Here is a 20,353-nt window from a genome sequence, read left to right on the forward strand (position 1 = left end):
ACTTAAGAGAGAACATTCTGGAGGGTACCGTGCTAAGTGAAGTCAGTCAGGAAGACAAATACCGTCTGACAACACTTCTCTGTGAAATCTAAACAAAACAGACATTCTTAAAGGCAGAGAACAGACTGGTGGTTGCCGGAGGGGAGGAGAGTGGAGGCAGGCAAAATAGATAAGGGAGATTAAGAAGCAAGAAAAAAAAAAAGAACATTCTGATAGTACAGAGATGGGAAAAAAGGATAAAAAGTATCTTGAAGAAACAGTATCCTTAGGACATAAGACTTTTCTTGTTCAAATCCTTAAAAACACAATTTTCTTATCCTTATACATTTGGAAGATTTTTCTCTTCAATACTGGTGGTGGTCAGGGAACAGCCGTTGAACCAAGGGTAAGGAAGACTAAGGTTTAAAAGGGTTCCGTCAGAAAGACGACAAAGTTTGTACTTGTTACTGGTAAAGCAGGTTAATGATTCAAGTAGGGAAAGCCTATACAGCTGGATATTTCAATTTACGGCGAGAGTTCAGAAATTATGGCCGGAGCAGTTTCCGGACCTATTAAAACTTCTTTATATTAGGAAACTTACATACAAGAAAAAGGCAAGGACTACCCAGATTTTACGATGTAAAAGTGGTGGACATGAACTGATGAAATTCGCCTTCACAGTAATGTACTTATGACATACTTCCGATACGTAAAACCAAACCAGTTACAATACAAGAGTAAGCCTTCAAAGCAGCCCCTCTCCCATGCAATGAACAACAGAAGTCTTTCTGTATCTTAGTTTCTGTGGTCGTCACTGGAAAAGAAATTAGAACAAACTGTACAAAAACCATCTTTGTTTTTTACATAGAAGTATGAACAAGAAATGCTATCTCTAACGGCTCTAACGGACCATAAATTACCAACTAGGTGTTTTTTGCAACAAGAGCACACTGTCAAAGCATTAAGATGTCATTAGTCAAGTATGAAGAGTTAATATGAGGGGTGCCCGGGGGGCTCAGTGGGTTGAGCACCCGACTTCGTTTGGCTCAGATCATGATCTCAGGGTCATGACATGGAGCCCCAGGAGTCTGGCTCTGTGTTCGGCAGGGGAATCTCCTTGAGATTCTCTCCCTCTCCCTCTGCGCCAGGACCCCCGCTCTCTCTCTCTGATAAAATCTTGAAAGAAGAAGAGTTAACACAAATACGCTTGTATTTGGTGCAAATTTAATTTTATTAAACCTTACAATGAATGTTGTGGCGTATCATTTTCCATTATGTGACAATTTATTGGCTGGCATCTGAACACAGTACTTCTTCTGAAAAATACACAATGGGAAGTGACAAAAGGGAGAAACTAGTTGTTTAGTGATATATGAGGGCAAAAAAAGAAAAAGAAAAAAAAGAAAAGAGAAAAAAGGATGACGACCAATTAGTTTCTTAGGATCTAACTCTAAAATGGTTAAAGTTCCAAGCAACAATAATGCTGCCGCTGTGTGCGAGAATATGGTTATTATCTCATCTGGCCCCCACAACTCTGATAATTACAAGGATCATTTTACCTGTAAAAGTCAACCTAAGGTTTCAGCTGGGTGATAGGATTTTGAAGAGTGACTTTTTCACATATAATTTAAAGAATTTTCCCAAGTCACAGGAGATGGGGGTCTCTAAAATATTATACATTAAGGTAGGCGCTTTACAAGTGAGCAATCACTTAACTTCAGAATCAGAATGGGCACCAAGTTTATTTTTTGCTGATTTGGGTTTTATGCCCTGTCAGGTTTATGGATAAGAAAATGACTCTTCTTTAAAATCTATAATCCACCTGTCTTTATAAAGTAGACTGGTATCTAATCTGAGTAAAATGACCATTTCTTTTCCAGGAATGATCAACAGTGGAACACCTAAAATTCAGCCAGCCTTACAAGGCATTTTTACAGAAACGTAATCAAAATTTTATAAACTCCAGCCAACATCACCTTGCAACAGTGTATAGTTTAGTTCAGTTCGACTCACAGGAGTACAATTAGCTCATTAAGTTATTAAAGTACTCGCTTGTGGTTAAAAAAGTAACAAACGGATGTATCTTTTTAATTCAGTCAACAACAATTTTGAGACTACTCTCTGACAAAGGCCTTAACAGTGCCTGAGGTCACGTTTATTAACCAACCCCCTCCAAAATAAAATCGTGGACAATTTTGAGCTATCAGGCCAACTGATTGGTCAGGGGGTGTGGCAAACAGAGAAGCGTGTCCGAACTGAAATAAGGCATTTCAGTTGCTCGAGACTGAAGAACGGTTTTAAGCGATCCATCTTTAGCGGTACAAGAGGCTTTGTGAAGAAACCCTTAGTTCCACTGGAGTTGTGCGGTGTGGGGTCACCTGTCAGGCAGTGTGAGGTGTGCCTTACCAAACGAGCATGGGAGCCCTCTTATAAACCCGCCCAGAAAAGGAGTGGGAAATATTAAATCACTGAAAAATCCAGTTGCTCATCTTTTACCCCCAAACTACTGAGATCTCCTAGTGTCGACTTACTGCACGTACAGAGTTTCCCTTTAAAAAAAAAAAAAAGTAGCTCATGCATACGTACCACAAGGTTAGAGGCAAATGATTTCAAAATGTTGATGATCTATTTCTAGAATGTGTGTCTAAATCACAAATTGTTAATATAGGTGGCAGCTCAAATGTTCCACCGAATTTGCCCGTGGTAAATACAGGGTTTAAAGCCTCTTCATCAAAAGGCTGGAGAGCGACCATGACCAGTTACATCCCATTCACCCTTTTCAACGGTGAAATTCAATTCACAACCTAGTAAAATAAGGCTATCTTTAAAAAAAAAAAAAAAAATTAAACCTCAATTATTTAACCAGAAAGTAAGTCTAATGCTTTTTTATTTACTACTATTCATCACGTGTTTTTTTTGTTTGTTTGTTTTTTTGTTTTTTTTTTTGTTTTACTGAATAAAGATGAAATAAACCTAAGGTGATTCTTTGCAGTGATGACACCGTAAAGACCATGACATCAACCCTCAGGATAAAATGCGAGCAAAAACCCAAGTGGATCCAGCTCATTCAACTCACAGGTACACTTGAGTTTTTTTCCTCAAACAAATAAGGAGCTTTTTATTCAGAACAATTTCATTAAGACATTTGCAGGGCAAATGTGCCGTCATAAATTTTATTCTAACAATAAAGTGCTGAAGGATAATTACCTGAATCTTTTTTAGTACTTTTCACTTAATCTTTTCTTAAAAGAGCCCTTTCTGTGGCATTAGCGAAGTTGTGTGGAAGAAAAAAACCAAACCAAACCAAACCAAAAACAAAACAAAACAAAACAAAACAAACCGTAGAGAAAGAAAAGCAGAGCAAAGCTAACTTTCAGTAAGGGGACAGGAAGCGCGGCAACCTTCTGTGTTTAACTAGGGTGGCGAATAACTGAGACCAAAGTAATTCATGCAAGTTATCTTGAAAGGTATACTCAAGCTGGAAGAAAGAAAGGACACTGCTACTGACCTTGGATACTAAGGCAGTAAATTGCATACGAAAATACCTTAATTATCCTAAATGCCTAGATCGGGCTCGGCAAGCATCATGCCACTGACATGCTGTAGCTCTTTTTTGTAACTAAAAGTGATCTGCGGTTCAATCGCTGAAGAGTTCAGTGTGACTCATTAAAGCGGTGTGATAAACTTTGAGGTTAAATCGAAGCGAGTTCTCTACACCTAATCACATCATCAGCACAAGCAGGACAACGCTGGCGCAGCATGAAAGGTGGGTCACTTTATAAAGATTCTTCCTTTTACTGCATGATATATTAAGATGACAGACCTAAATTTCAACTGGGTTAATGAGTTCGAAGAGATCTGTTTCCCAAATTTAGCACACAATAATTTCCGTGGATTAGAGAGAGAAACCTCAGAAGGCGGCAAAACAAAAAACAAAAACAAAACAAAAAAACCCAACAAACAGAAAAGCCTGAGCTCAGGGAGCTAACCTGTAGCTCTGTCATGCTACAAAGAGTACTACTTTCAAAAAATCAACTTTGTAACAAACGTAACAGTGTTTTGAGTCGAAGTTGACCAACTGCTGCATAGAAAAATGTGCTAACATACAACAGTCAAGTTTAAGCCGGTGCATAGAGAAGATAAAGCACTTATGGTAACTGCAAATGGTAACAGGTCCATAAAGGGTATACAGCCTAAGCAGGGGTCCATCAGGGGGTAAAAACCTGTAAGTAGAAATGGTGAGGAAAAAAATCAAGTGGAAAGAGGGAAGAAGCTTGGACAAGAGAAGGAAGAAGCAGGGGGAAAAAAAAAAAAGACCTTCAATTGTATAAAATTCACAAACCAGTCAAGTATAAAGACACCACTGAATAACGGTGAACTCTGCCCCAAACACCCAACAGCAAACAGAACCAGAACAGAGAAGCCTTTGGCAGACAATTTTAGAAATTCGAATAGGACATTACATTTCTCAATAATTCACAAACAATATATTATATGGTATATTTATATTAAATACTGGGAAACCAATCCTGGACAGCTGATGCTTCTAATGCTTTAGCCAATGAGAGCACGAGAATATCAAGCTAAGTGAATGCTGGTGTTCTCACAACAGTGCTCACTGATGAGGCAACTGTCAGCGATCCGTGCTTTCAACAGTGTGACCAGACAGATTATCATCTGTGAAGGGAAACAAAGGTCTCTAGCTTTTCTGGGATATGCCCTTTATAATATATTCTATGATTCACTATGACACGAGCAGCAAGACACTGCAGGGTGGTATGATTTATGGGCTGGATCAAATTTTTAGCAATTTCCTTCTCGTCCAGCAAGTCACTAGCAGTCTGTTTGTGCAAGTTTGTGGCATCGAAATGTGCACCTGATTTAATAAGGAGATTCATGATGTCGGGATGGTTGTTCAGAGCAGCGATGTGCAGGGGGCTGTTGTCGTCGGAGTCTCTGACGTTCACGTCGGCGCCACACTCAATCAGTATGGCTGTGACTTGCAGAGACGGGAATTTACACACGGGGTACCGCCCTACACAGGTAGTATTCTTGTCCACGGCCAGATGAAGAGGGCTGAAGTTGTTCTTCCCCCTCGGATGCAGCTTAAGAAACCTGTAGATAGTCTGCTTTTTGAAATGGTCCTGTTCTAGGGTACACGGAACTTTTTCTAACAAGCAAATCAAGTGCAAAATAATGGAAAGAGCCTTATTTAACTGTAAAGGGTCAGCTGGACACTGAGTTTGTTTGATAGCTCGCTCTATTTCAAGGACACTTTTGCACAGGATGCCCATAAGATCATCAAATGTAACGGTGGTGCCCAGCAGGCCTTTAGCCCTATCCTGGAGCATGAAAGAGAACAGTTCTGCAAAAGATAACAAGCTGCTGGCGGTCATGGGGCTTAAAGGGTCCAAATTGTTCTGCTGCATATCCAAAGCATACTTCCAGAGGTTGATGCATCGTTTGAAATTTCCAGAATCCGCATAGACAGCGCCTCTGTATCTAATATAATAAGAGGTATCAGGATGAGAAGGACCAAGAATACGTTCTCTAATTAAGAGTGCCTGCATTCTCATCTCATCAGGGTCAGCGATAAGACCTTCTAGCTCTTCGGCACTGTTCACCTCCTTGGCATAATCGTAAGCCATTATTAGTGTCTGTGGTACCGGTTTGCTAATTATATTAGTCCTATCACTGTACCTCATGTTCATTGCCTTTTTCCAGTACTTCAAGGCCCCAAGCAGATCTCTCTTTTTGTCTACAAATGTAGCTCCCAGAAGCTCTAGAGCATTGATCCGTTCTGTCTTGCTGGTCTGCGCATGGTGAGTCAGAAAATCCACAATATTTGTGTGACCAGTAACACTTGCTGAGAGAAGGGGAGTCATTCCATAACCATCCTTTTCCATCTTGGCACAATACATAAGCAGCATCTTCATGATGTCCAGACTCCCAGATTCTGCGCAATCATGCAATGCAGTATTACCTTGAGGAGAGGAAAAAAAGAGATAACATGTTTTCAGGGACCAGGAGACAATGGAGTACATGGATGTAGCTTAGGAACCTCACGAAAAGCAGGCCGCTCCAGGCTGACCTTAATGGGATGTACTTTAATCTGAATACAAATGAGAAAAAAAACGATCCTCGGCCCCTAAAACTAGTGTGACACATTGCGGGGCTTAAATAAATACTTGTTAAGTTTGTTGAATAAATGACCAAATTAGGCATGAAAAGATCATCAAAGTCACTAATGAAATTCAAAATGAATCCATAGCCTCTTGAATTTTTTCAGCAGCGTTTTCAAGTGCATATCCTATGACTAAAAAGCGATGGAATGCAATTAACCGGCTATTCAGCTTTGCAGACAGTCACTTAACTTTCTGGGTCAGCTTCCACTTTTATAAGCGAGAACTCTAATCTACGACATCTAAGATTCTCCAGTTTGATTCTACTAGGAGTCAGAAATTATTTTTCCCGTATTTCTGATTGCCAAATGTACTTCAGCTGTCTTAGTCAAAATTCTCGGTGACAAAGTACTTTGCTCAGAAAGCTCCCAGGAGAAAAACAAATCCAGTAAAATGTGAAAAAAAAAATATGTGGGTGGTTCAACTGGAAATTTAAAAGGAGCCATCTGAAGTGTCCTTTCGTAATGGATTATTTCCCATTGTAATTTAACTTTCTAAAACGTTCTCTGAAGACGCACTAAATGTTCCAACGCTGTCGTGATCTTCCCACACGTGGATTCAAGTGGACAAGAGACACTGGCACATCGGGAAAAGCTCGCATGCAACACGGGAAGACATTATAACCACGCAGGTATTTTAGCTGCCCAAGTTTAATGCCAAACGTTTCACCACGTATCATAACAGAAATTACCACGTGGACCTTTGATATTTACCTACGGTGTTTACAGAAAATTTCAATAGTGAGTCACTGCAGGCGCGAGCGCAGCGGAGAGTTACTGTCACCGGCCGACACCGGGACCCTTGCAAAGAGCTGCCCGCTCGGGGCCAGCCCTCAGCTGACATGGGAGAACGCGTCTGCCTGGTAAACAGTTCAGAACACTTTCCCTCTGTGGTAAGGGGGGCTCACTGTCTGTATGAACAATACAGTTTGTGTGCGAAATAACTGCTTTCCTTCTGGGAGTCTGGAATTTGGAGTATCTCAGGGAAGGGTGCCTACGTGAACAGCATCCAATAAAAACCTGGGGCTCTGAGTCTCCTAATGGGTTTTCCGGGACAGAAACTTCTCTGTGTCACTTCTTATGAGGGGACAGCATAAAAAAAGCCTGCACACGGACTCCTCTAGGCCCCACCTGTGCCCTTCCCCTTGGGATGCCGCCGCATGTCCTCATCACGCCACTGTAATAAACATTAGCCATGATTACCATTACATGCTGACTCACCTCCAGAGACGGGGAAGGCCTTGGGGGACCCCTGACACAGCATGCGTACTAGAAAGCAGTTTAAACCTGAACGCTTCACGTAACAAGTCTGCAACTAAATTTCGAAAGAGCCAGTTACTCCACATTGGGACTTAACTCTCTTCACAGGTTCACCCTGTCTTTGGTCCTCCAGAACACCTACAGGAAGTACATATTATCCGCATACACTGATTCTGACTCAGGATTTCTAAGGTCTATAATGGAATGGTGTCTGAAGGAATGTTCTAGCAATGTGTCTGTAACCAAGCACTGAGAGAGCAAGCCCAGAACTCCTGCCTACTAATACTAATGTTCATTGTTCAAAATAATTTCAAGTAAACACAGCTATCACTAAATGTACTTTTTTTTTAAAGATTTTATTTATTTATTCGACAGAGATAGAGACAGCCAGCAAGAGAGGGAACACAAGCAGGGGGAGTGGGAGAGGAAGAAGCAGGCTCATAGTGGAGGAGCCTGATGTGGGGCTCGATCCTATAATGCTGGGATCACGCCCTGAGCCGAAGGCAGACGCTTAACCGCTGCGCCACCAGGCGCCCCTACTAAATGTACTTTTTAAAGCTCTTTTAAAATAAGAATCCCTTTTCCTCTAAGAAAGAGACAATATAAGAGAAATGGGAGTCTTCTCCATTCAGTCACATAAAATCAAAAGTAAGAATGCAAGAGAAGCCAGTTTTTTCTTAATTAACCGAACTGCTATATTAGAATACACCAAACACTGAAAAAAAATGTTGTTTTTTTAATAAAAAACCTATAGAGTAGTTTCACATCCAGTAATGGCAGAAGTGATATGATCACCCTCCCCGTACTAACTTAAGCTGAAAAATTTCTTTTTAAAAAATCTGTTTGACAGCATGTAAGGAGCTAAAAAAGAGGACAACATCCAGAAGAAGAAAGAAAATCAGAGAAGTCCAGAATTTAGGGACGCTTCCCCCAGTGGCCTCTTCCGATTCTGGAAGCAGCAGCTAAAAAACTGAGTGGAGCTTTTGACAGCTGAGCAGGGCCAGAGGAGGAAACTGGAGTCCCAAACCCACTAAGACAGGAACTCTGAAACCGCCCCCCCAAGTTTGAGTTAGAGCTCTGAAGGGCTGCACCCTAGTACTTAAAGACAAACTACAAACAGACAAGCTATTGGAGGAACCAAAATCCAATTTAAGATCATGTCAATACCGAATTAAAGAAATTCAGGATTGCTAGTGAAAGTAGCCAAAAGCCAAAAGCAAATATTACTTATAGAAATTTACTTACAGAAAATATTATCTAGATATTACCTATTTACTAGGGCTCAAATTATTTTTCATATTCTTTATAGCTAATGTTTGGTATCCAGCCAAAGGAAATGCAACACAAAACCAAAGGAAGTAAGAGCTGATGGAAAAGCCCAACAGAAGATCCAGATCATACAATCATCAGACAGACTTTAAAACAGTAATTATGCTGAGCAAAGTAAGAGAGATTAAAAAACAATTCTGAGAATTAGAAAACTGGAAACTACAAAAAGGAACAAAATGGATGTTCTAGAACTGAAAACCTCAGTGGGTGGCTTTACAAGCAGATTACGCACAGCTGAACAGAGAATGAGTGACTGGAAAATCAGTCAGATGAAAATATACAGGAAGAAGCATGGAGGGGACAGGCTGGCAAAGCAGACACAGTGAGAGACAGAGGAACGATGTCAGAAGGTTAACACTCTGAAAGCCAGAATTCTAGAGGAAGAAAATGGGCCCAAAGCAATAGGTGAAAGATAAAGTCTGAGAAATTTCTGAAGCTGGTAAAGTATTAACGTATAAATTTAAGTAAGTTTTACAAACACCAAGAAAGAGCAATACAAAGAGATTCCCCCTGAGGCACACTCCAGCGAAACTGCTGAGCACTCAGGCAAAGAGAAAAATTTTACACCAGAGAACAGGTGGAAAGGACCTGCATAAGAGCAACAGTTCAGCTGATGGCAAAGCTCTCACCAGGAACAGGAAGCTGGAGGACAAGAGAATGGTAGCTTGCAAGCGCTAAAGGAAAATAACTGCCAACGGAGAATTTTACACCCAGAGCAAGAATCAATGTGAATGAAGGACTGTTTCAGGTGAGAACAAAAAGAGAAAACCTAAGGTATTTATTACCGGCAGACGTAGTACTACAGGGTGTTCTCCAGGCAAAAGCAGGACGAGCCGCATGGAAGCAGGGAGATACGGACAAAGCATCCACAAAAGGGGTAAATCTGGGAGAAATACTGACTTTGAAAATAACAAGTGTCTCATAGGGCTTGAAATACATACAGAAGTCAAATGCTTGACAGCAAGAGCATAAAAGTACGGAGGGCAATTGGAATTAAAGTATTCTAAAGATTTTTGCATTACGTGGACAGAGATAAACTCAGAAATTTATGTTATTCCATTGGGAAGTCAAAGTAGTACAGTAACCACTAAAATAACAGAGGGTATGCATCTCATTACCATATACTCTCTAATACAGAGAAAAAAATGAAATAAGAAAAAATAATTCAAACACAGACCAAACAAAATGAGAGTCAAAGAACACAAACCAGGCAGGACAAATAAAAATCAGAAAGTAGGAGAGTAAAACCTAAATATATCAGCAATTACATTAAATGCAAGCAAACTAAGTGTTCCCATTAAAAGACACAAACTGTCAGACTGGAAACAGAAATATGTAAAACTCAACTACATGCTGCTTACAGGAGACACAATCTTCAATACAAGATAGAAAGAGGCTGAAGTGAAAAAAATTATACCCTATGCAGAAATGAACCATAAATAAGAAAGGTATCTGATATTAAGATATCAGACCAAGGAGACTTCAAGGCAAAAAGCATGGTTAGAGATAAAGGGAAACATTTTACAAGGATATAAAATCCAAAACAACACCAAGATACAGTATTTCCAAATTTATTTTTACCTAAAAACATAGGTTTGAATTATTTGGAGCAAAAATCGAGAGAACTATGAGGAGAATCAGACAAACCCACCATCACTGGACACTTGGACACACCTTTCCCAGTAGAGAACAAAACACTATGGGTAGAGAAGATTTGAACACAACGAACCCACTTGATTGAGGGAAGTGTATAAAGGAACAGTGGACTCAACACGTATAGAATACCACTTTCTTTCAAGGATACAGAAAAGAATAGACACACTGACCACATTCTGGCCACAAAGAGAGACTCACAGAAACAGCAAGGGGCAGATATCACTGATTATCTTCTAAGTCCACAATGCAAGTTAGAAATCACACACACACACACACACACACACACACACCAGCAACAACAAGACCACCACCACCACACTAGAAAAATCTATACAGATTTGAAAATTTAAATACATACTGCTAAATAACCTATGGGTCAAAGAAGAAACCCCAATGGAAAAACAGAAAATATTTATAACCGGGTGAAAATGAAAACCTTAAGGAACAAATCCTGTGGGATGTGGCTGAAACTGTGCTTCAATGTGCACCCTAGAAAAGAAAGGCTTTGAGAAGATGGCTCAGTTTCCATCTCAAGAAACTGAAGGAGAAAAACAGTAAATTAAACCCAGAGAAAGCTGAAGCAAATCATAAAAGCAGACATTAAGGGAGAAGAAAAAGACATCCATACGTTAGCACAGCATTCTTTCCTGTTCCTGAGTGGTATGTATTAGCGGTTGTCCCTTCGTAATCTTATATACATAACTACGCAAAGCAGAGGAAATACTTATTCTGCAAACAGAAAGCAGGGAAACTGGTAGTAAAACATAAATCCATGTCTCCCAATCGTCACTGCACTGTACTCTGCATTCCTGGGGTCCTATTTCAAATACTAGTCAGACTAGAATCTGATGAGTAAGTTCTATCTAAGCCAAACCTCATAATGGAACTCCACCGATCACGTTACTTTCCAACTCAAAACCTTTCATGCTTCCTCTAAAGAAACAGCTGAAAACCTTAAAGATGGCTTTCAAAATTCTACAACACTGATTCTCAAAGCACCATCTGTGTAAGGCAGGAGGGCAACGGGGAAGAAATCCAGAGTTTCAGGAAACATACGAAGTAAAGCTTAATCTTGGTTAGTGGGAACACACAAGGTACACGATGAGAAATGGATTTTAAAAGACTGAGACATTATTTACCTACCCTACTTGTCTAGCCTCATTTCTCACTGTGTGTGACGGGAATGCTGCACTGTGAATCTCACCAGGAGTTGGCAAACTTTTTCTATAAAGGGCTCGATGGTATTTTTAGGTCTTGCAAACTGTTACGTCTCCACTGTAACCACTCAACGCTGCCATGGCCAGAAGTATCCATTGACAATACAGAAGATGGCCTTTTTCAAACAAAACTCGACTTATGGACACTGAAACAGGGCTTTCAGGGCTTTTTCAGGTGCCATAAGGTAATATTATTCTTCACTCAATTTTTTCCCCAACCATTAAAATATCAAACATCTTAGCTGTCAGGCAGTACAAAAACAGGAGGTGGGCAGGCTTTGACCCCTGGGCCCTAGTTTGCCAACACCTTCTCTGAGACATTGCCAATACCTGCCATTCACGTGGCGGAGACCCTACTCACGCGTCCTATCACTCCATCCTAAGCGTCCCTCCCAGCACCGGGGACAGGCTGGCTCACTTCCACCTCCACACCGCTGCTCTTCATTTTTTTGTAATATAATCTTTCTTCTTTCCCGTTTTAACTTCTTGTCCTTCAAGTTTCAACAGCAACTTCAGCTGCCTAAAGAGACCTCCTTGTTTATAACCACACCAACTTGTCATTTTGAGGATGCCTGGTGAATAAATGTGTCACTCGTCCTGGTGGGTATTCCTATTACATGAACTATCATGATATGATGTAATACCTTGTAACAGTACAATGTTACTGCCACACACATCAGTTTTCTTACCTAGACGGTCTATTCCTAAAGGACACAGATCCTATATGATATTTCCTTTATATCCCAAATAGCAGTTAGCACACTGCTACGGTGAGAGTCTTACATTTTTAATACTTGATTATCACAAAAAGTGATTTAAACTTAGCTTCTGGCAATAAAATAAGTTTAAAAAGTCAAGCCTTAGGAGAGAGATCGTAACTACTCTAACAAGTTAAGTATATGACTGTCACACTCTCATGCCCTCGAAGCCCTAAAAAAGTGCTTCCGAATTATAGCCTAGAACCTTGACTCAAAAGTTTAAAAAGAGAATCTTCCAAAGCAAACAAACAAAAAGCTTAATTTTAAAGCAACTATAAATTTTGTCTCAGGTCCAAATCTCTATATAGATGTTTTGATAAAGTTGTCGCCAGTCCATATACGACTGTCACCTGCTTTTCTCCCACATCTTGGTCATTTTCTCCCGTTAAGTGACCAAGAGTCTACATGAACTCCACGGATACTACATCCTCATTCTTAATGGCTTTATGGTAGAAGTTCAAGAAAGGAGGCGTGTCCAAGTTCACATAAACACCTCCCTCGTTGAGGGACATCTGCACTGCTTCAGAATTTTCACTATTAAAATTAACGCCTAAAAACCTATGAGGACAGGTAACAGGTGAATGCCAGGGGGTGGGTTCTGGGAGAGGGCTGACTGCAAAGGGGCATGAAGAACTTTCTGTTCTATCTTTATAGTACTGGTGGATAAACTACAGTGTATGTTTACCAAAACTTACACAACTATATACTAAAAAGGATGGATTTTATTGTGTATAAATTATACTCCAATAACTAAACGACAGAAAAATTTACGCCTAATATAAAACAGAATCCCAAGTGTGTGACAGCTTAAGATACATCTCTATTTCATTCTAAAGGAATTAGACAATCTTTTAAAAGATCCACTTTTATAGTATTCTTTCTGGCACCAGAATTAATTTTGAATTTTAATTTGTATTACTTCTGTACCTAGGCATATAGGACACTTTCCCATGTCTGTTCACAAACTTTATTTTATGGCAAGTCTATTTATGTTGCAGTTTCTGGAATTATCAGTCTGACTTTCTCTATTCATTTTATAAAATGATAATCCGTTATCTGCTATATTTGCTCTATTAACTGTTTCATTCATGAGATATGCTTTCAGGATGAAATGCAAGTTCTTATGGAAAAAATATAACAAGTTGATTTAGAAAATCAAGTTACTATGTTTTTTTTTTTTTTTTTTTTTTAAAGATTTTATTTATTTATGTGACAGAGAGACAGCCAGCGAGAGAGGGAACACAAGCAGGGGGAGTGGGAGAGGAAGAAGCAGGCTCCCAGCGGAGGAGCCCGATGTGGGACTCGATCCCGGTACGCCGGGATCATGCCCTGAGTCGAAGGCAGACGCTTTAACGACTGCGCTACCCAGGCGCCCCAAGTTACTATGTTCTTGTGACCCGTCTGTGCCAAAGACCAATAAAATTACATTTAATTTTTGCTAGGTAACATCAGTGATTTAGACTTTTGGTGCCTAACATCATATACCAAGTACTTACTGAATAGTCACTGAAGCACTTTCCCTCGGTTACGTGCCTCTATGTTTCCACAATATGATGGAAGATTTGGTATCTCTACCTCACCATGTCTTAATTTTGTATCCTCAGAGTGAGAAAGACAATTAAAAATAGAACACAAAGTTCAAAAATAAATACTACCAGGCACCTTCAATGAAATTAAGGATATTTAGCATTGAAATTTAATGAATTCACCTTTAACTAAAGAAGGAAAAGAAAGAAAATAAACACTGTATTATACAATTCTCAGTGTCTGACTCAGAACATGTTCATTTGGAGAAAAAATAAAATTCCTGACACTGAATTCATTATGGAAAATTCTCAGGATTTCTCAAAAGACATACTTGTTAAATGGACATTTCTTAAAAATCAAGCTAATGGTCCATGAAGTCTTAATTCAGTTAAAGTATTTATACAGAAAGTTAAAATAGTATCATCTAAATATATTAATTTTCAACTACGTAACTTAACCTTGAAATAGTGCTAAGAAAATCCGGAAGAATAAAAAGTAGCCATATTCGCTGAGATGCTTCTGGGATGGACACTAAGGGAAGGAAATGACGCAAGTGCACACGCACAAAACCATGGTCTCCAGAGGGGAGGTGGGGGGGGGGCGAACAGGTGATGGGGATGAAGCAGGGCACTTGTGATGAGCACCAGGTGATGCATGAAAGTGCTGAATCACTATACCGTACACCCGGAACTAATATTACAGTTATGTTTATACTGGAATTAAAATAACAACTTAGTCAAACAACAAACAAACAAAAAACATGGTAGTACTTCTCAAGAAGACCTATCTAAAAGCACCAACCTTAGTTGCTGTTAATTCTAGAGAGACCTGTAGTCTTGTGATAGCAGGCACATAAAAGACAGGGATTCATGTAGGTGCCTAACAAAGGGGTCAAGATTTTCCTAAAATAAGTAATCCCAAAACATACCAGTATTTTGAGTAATAACTAGTTGGAGCCCTAAGACTTCCCTCGCTCCCAACCAGATGTTTGGGTTTGACTAAACAGTAAGTAAGTGACTGTTTGCGTGAGACTGTTACCAATCAAGTAACGACTTAAATCATACAAGAACTTCAACACAGAATTTATAAATATCTCAATTCGGGTAAGATTACTTAGATTCTCCAGGATCAGAATTAAGTCAGATTCTAAACCACTCCCAATTTCTATTTTTATTGAAACAAAAATGCTCTCACAAGGGCTGTAAAATACTTTACAAATACAAAATGTCTATTACAATTTGAAGTGCTTTTTCTAGAAATATCAATTCAACAGATTCTGCTATTTTGTCAAGTCCTCACACAGCTCAAGTTTTGTGTGTTTTGGTCAAATATAGTTGTGCTTCTCAAACTTTAATGTACACAATCACCGGAGGATGACAGTAATCTGGGGTGGATCCAGGTGAAGCCTAAGCTGCTGGTCTTTGCTACTTCGAGCAGTAAGGAAATCAAGGAGGAACCTTATTTTCTTGTTTGTTATGTAGGTATCTGCCATGAAGCTAAATAGCTAAGAGCTGTATCAAGTAATATGAAAATAAGTTGAAAAGAAGGGTTAGGTCACAGCCCTGTTCTACGCCACACAGAAAACGAAGCTTCACCATTCCTCCTTATGCTAAATGAAAACATGAGATGCCAGAGCTGGAAAAGGGTGCGCTCTACAACCAGATTACACTGTTTGACCCACAGAAACGTTCCTGTCTACGTAGTAAAGGGTATCAGTAAACCCTGCAGTGTATTCTTAACAGTTTTCTTGTTTAAGTCAAATCTAAGTGATCTCCAGTTGGATATTTCAAAAATTAGCTTGTAAAAGAAAATCCAAGTTGCTGTAACCAATACCATCAGAAGAGCGGAAAAAACAACAATGTAAACTGGTGCAACCGCTGGGGAAAACAGTATGGAGTTTCCTCAGAAAGTTCAAAATAGAAATACCACACAATCCAGTAATTCCACTTCTGAGTATTTACACAAAGAAAACAAAAACACTAATTTGAAAAGATACACGTAACCCCATGTTTATGGCAGCATTATGTACAACCTAAGTGTCCATCGGCAGATGAACAGATAAAGAAAATGTGTGTGTGTATATACATGGATTAATACTCAACTATAAAAAAGAATGAGATCTTGCCATTTGTGACAAATGGATGGGCCAAAAGGTATTATGGTAAATGAAAAAAGTCAGAGAAGCAAAAACAAACACATGGTTTCGCTTATATGTGCAATCTAAAAAACGAAATGAACAACCCAACCAAAACAGTAACTCATAAATATGGAGAACTGGTGGTTTCTAGAGGGAGGGTGTGAGGGAGGACGGGTGAAATAGATGAGGGGGATTAATAGGTAAAAACTTCCAGTTATAAAATAAGTCATGAGGATGAAAAGTACAGCATAGGGAATATAGCCAATAAGACTGTAATCACATGGTATGGTGACAGATGGTAACTACACTCATTATGGTGAACACTGCATATGTTTAACTCAAATTACTATGGTGTATACCTGAAACTAATACAATATTGTATGTCAACTATACTTCAATAAAAAGGAAGGAAAAGAAATGGGAGAGACATTTTATAATTACTTCAGTTTTTACAAAAAAAAATTAAGTTTGTGACCAGTACTCATTTCACTTGTTCCTCTTATTTTTACTCATATACCCGACTTCCTTTCTGTTACTCTTAACTTCCCTCATTTTCTTAAAAAAAAATTAAATTTACTTAAAAAAAGAAAGTGAAAAAACAATCTACAGAATGGTAGAAAATATTTGCAAATCATGTATCTGATAAAGGACTTGTATTCAGAATACATAAATTACTCTTACAACTCAGTAATAAAACAATAACCCAATTTTAAAACATGCAAACAACATGAAGACACTTCTCCAAAGAAGAAAAACTAATGGCCAACAACCACATGAAGAGATGCTGAACATCACAGCCCTGAAGAAAAAGAAAAATCAAAACCACAATGAGATACCACTTCACACCCACTAAGCTATCTCAAAAAAGAAGAGTAACAACAAAATGTTGGTGAGGGTGTGGAAAAATTGGAACTCTCCTACACTGTTGACAGGAATGTAAAATGGTGCAGCTGAGCTATTCCTTAAAAGGTTACACAGAGAGTTGCCATGTGACCCAGCAATTCCAACCTCCATCTGTGCCCCAGAGAAATGAAAACTTACATCCACACAAGAACTTGTACGTGAATATTCGTATCAAACTTATTCCTAAGAGCCAAAAAGTAGAACCAATCCAAATGCCCACTAACTGATAAATGGATAAATGTGGTCTATCTACACAAGGGGATTATACAATAAAGACTAAAGCAATAAAAAGAAATAAAGTACTAACACGTGCTACAAAATAAATGAGCCTTGAAAACGTCACACTAAGGGAAAGAAGCATATTATGCTTCCATTTATACGAAACGTCCAGAACAGGCGAATGCATAAGGACAGAAAGATTAGTGGTTGCCTAAGGTTACTGCATTCGGGGTGGGAGAGGAGGAGTATTACTGGATATGGGTTTTGGGGGAGGGGGTGATGAAAAGGTGGTTGTGGTGATAGCCACACAACTCTGTGAACATACACTGATTTGAACGCTTAAATGGGTGAATGGTATGTGAATTGTGTCTCAGAGCTGTTTTAAAATCAAAGTACTTGTATTTCTGGTAAAAGTGTACGTTTTGACCTTTAGAAGCAGCAATGAAAGGGTCTCTTACTATAACGGATTTGCTGGAAATGCACAAAAATAATTCTCACCTCTCCTCTTTAGCCTACTGTGCTTGCCATCCATTCTTCTTCAACTTTTGTAGCTGGAACTTGTAAGAGGCCCACTTCCAAAGATGGGGAGGGGCCTGCGATTCAACTGCGGAACACTGCTGATGCCAAGTATTTTATTCCTGGAATAACTAAATGGTACGTGTTAAGGGAAGAAGTGAGAAGGGGTAGAGAGAAACACTTCAGGGAATCTAAGGAGCACTAGAACATTCCTCCCCTTAGGAGTCTTCCCTTAGCCATGTATATTCTAACACCTGAGATACTCAAGGACAGGAGTCCAAAGAAAAGGAATCAGAACAGGATCAAATACAAACTGTGCCAAGGATACCATGTGCCTTCCCTTCATTAATTCTTTGTATAAGGCACTGAGTTTGGAGCATACAGAAATTTAACAACAGAGGCCCTTGAAGCTCACAACAAAGTTGATCGCTAAGAACATCTGCATCCAGAGGTAAGATCAATTCTTACGACTCAAGGGGAAATCAGAAAGTGCCTGGGAGATGGGTGTTGACATCTAGTGGAATTTTAAGACTAAGAGGAACTGAGCTAAGGGATCAGGACTAAAGCAACCCAATATTAGTGTAATTGGGTGAAAATTACACAATGTCAAAGCATCAACATTATAACTGAGACTTCATTAAAATTCCCTTTCCGGCCGTGCTTCCCCAAGCATGGGGGAAAAAGCGAAGACAGATGTTTCTCGCAGATTTGCCCCCGAGTGATTTCTTTACCTGGGCCTTTCCCCACCTCTATCTTCCATCACATACGTTCTTGATGTCTCAACAGACCTCAGGGAGGGAACCACTCGTACCCAGTGGTCAGTAAGTGAAACAGCCTCTGTCTTAAGTTTGTGCGGCTGAAAGGGCAGGAGAGTTCAGGATCTACTTATTTTCTCCAACTTCAGTTCAAAATCCAATCTCCAGGCCTAGAAGAACACGGTGGATACTTCCCCACTGCACTCAATCTATACACTTCCTATCCTGGGGACACGGAGAAGTGTGCCAGGGGACCCAAGAGGGAAAAGACAAACGATGCGTAACACCTTGCAGGAGCAACCTGATGAGGCGGCATTAAAATGGTAATGAATTCAACCAGTAAGTCATTTAAGCATCACTATTAAATCAAAACAAACACAGATATTCCACAGACGGGAGAGAAGTTCTAAGTCCCTCTCTCTAATTCTTCTCGAAAAGTAGGTGTGTGGAAGTTGACCAGCAGCCGAGAAAAACAGAATGAACCACTTCTGCTTCCCACACGCACAGTCCTCAAGTACAATGAAAGAGCCAACCAACAGGACAAGAGTCATTTTCCTTGTCCCTGATCTTAACACCAACCGCTCATAATTTACAGAGGAGATTTTCTTACCTCTGAATTTACGGTGGGTTTAAAAAAAAAAAATGGATTTTTTTTCACATTTTCTTGACTGAAATATATCTATACCCAAAAAAGCCTATACTATGGGAGACAACGAATATAACATGCCTGGGGTTTGCTTTAGACAACTGCAGAAAACAAAAGGAGAGGAGAGAGAAATAGAGTTTTTAAACTCTGGCACATGTGGATAACTGCTGCAGCGAGGTGGTAAGTACACGGTGGTTCAAGTCACATTCTTCTCTCCACTTACGCAAAAATTAGAAAATTTCCATAATGAAAAGGCAAAGAAAACTGCCGGAACTAGCTCTCTCTCAAACACTTGTAAGGCCAGCTATACTTAGGAACCTACATGAATTTCTCGAATTTCTGAACCCCTAGAGTTCTACCTGTGCTGCTCATTTTTCACAATTACAGCCTTAATTTCTTACTTCATATCTTCACGTAAGGATTTATTTCCGTAGTGAAAGAACAACAAAACAGTCCTTGCCATCAAGGAGCTTACAATCCTTTCTCCCTTCAATCCAACCTATTTCATTCAACGAACTCATTTACCAAATACCTACTATGGGCCAGACACTCTCAACACATGCATACAAACACCAGGTCCCTAGCCTTGAAGAGCTCACAATGTAATAGAATTAGAATGCAGTTAGGTGGGTCCCCCCACCCTCCCACCCCCTGCCGTCAGAAAAAAAAAAAAAAAACCCAGTTATTTCTCAGCTGAAAACTTTCACTAGCTTACCTCTGTATAAAGAACCAAACTCCTTTGTCAATGTCCTTTATAATCTAGCCCTGAGTGCCCTGTGGTCCAAATGTGCCTACTTTTCCACTTCCTGGACCCTCCGAGCATATTTCTCAACGTGCCTTTCCTTATGCCACTTCCTAAGCCTTTCAAACTGCATCAAATGCACTCTACAGATCTGAACCTTGACAATCCTTTCAAGGCCCAGCTCAATGTCTCCATGAAGACCACACTCCTAAAATCCATCAGTGGAGATCCACACTATTCCTTCAGCAGGTAACAAATGCGAGGTCCTCTATCTTCCCATAGGCTCCACAATGTCCAACACAGTCTCCTGCCTACAGAAAATGCACCGGGATTCTCTTATTACCAATTTACCTAATTACCTTTGGGTACTTAAAAAGATCAACCCATGCGGGAGGATAGCCTGTCCTCTTAGGGCCAGTCTCCCCAGCCCCAACTCAGAGAACCTCTTCTACTGCTCTGTAGTACTCAAATCACTGCCCAGTGGCGTCTGGGTATAAAAGCTTAAGAGCTAAAGTAACTTTACTGTAG

General features: G+C 39.8%; 1 protein-coding gene across 3 annotated transcripts in view; it reads right to left on the bottom strand.

Annotated features, from left to right (window-relative positions):
- Positions 1-1,191: 1,191 nt before the first annotated feature.
- FEM1C (fem-1 homolog C) overlaps positions 1,192-20,353 on the bottom strand; it is a 75,123-nt gene continuing 55,961 nt past the window's right edge. For all 3 annotated transcript variants that reach the window (XM_057307447.1, XM_057307448.1, XM_026507784.4), the window contains one exon: positions 1,192-5,962. In XM_057307447.1, the coding sequence (XP_057163430.1) occupies positions 4,653-5,962 (1,310 nt within the window). In that variant the 3' untranslated portion in view covers positions 1,192-4,652. The remainder of the gene's footprint in view (positions 5,963-20,353) is intronic.

Source organism: Ursus arctos, unplaced genomic scaffold (assembly GCF_023065955.2).
Source record: "Ursus arctos isolate Adak ecotype North America unplaced genomic scaffold, UrsArc2.0 scaffold_5, whole genome shotgun sequence".
NCBI classification, from domain to species: Eukaryota; Metazoa; Chordata; class Mammalia; order Carnivora; family Ursidae; genus Ursus; species Ursus arctos.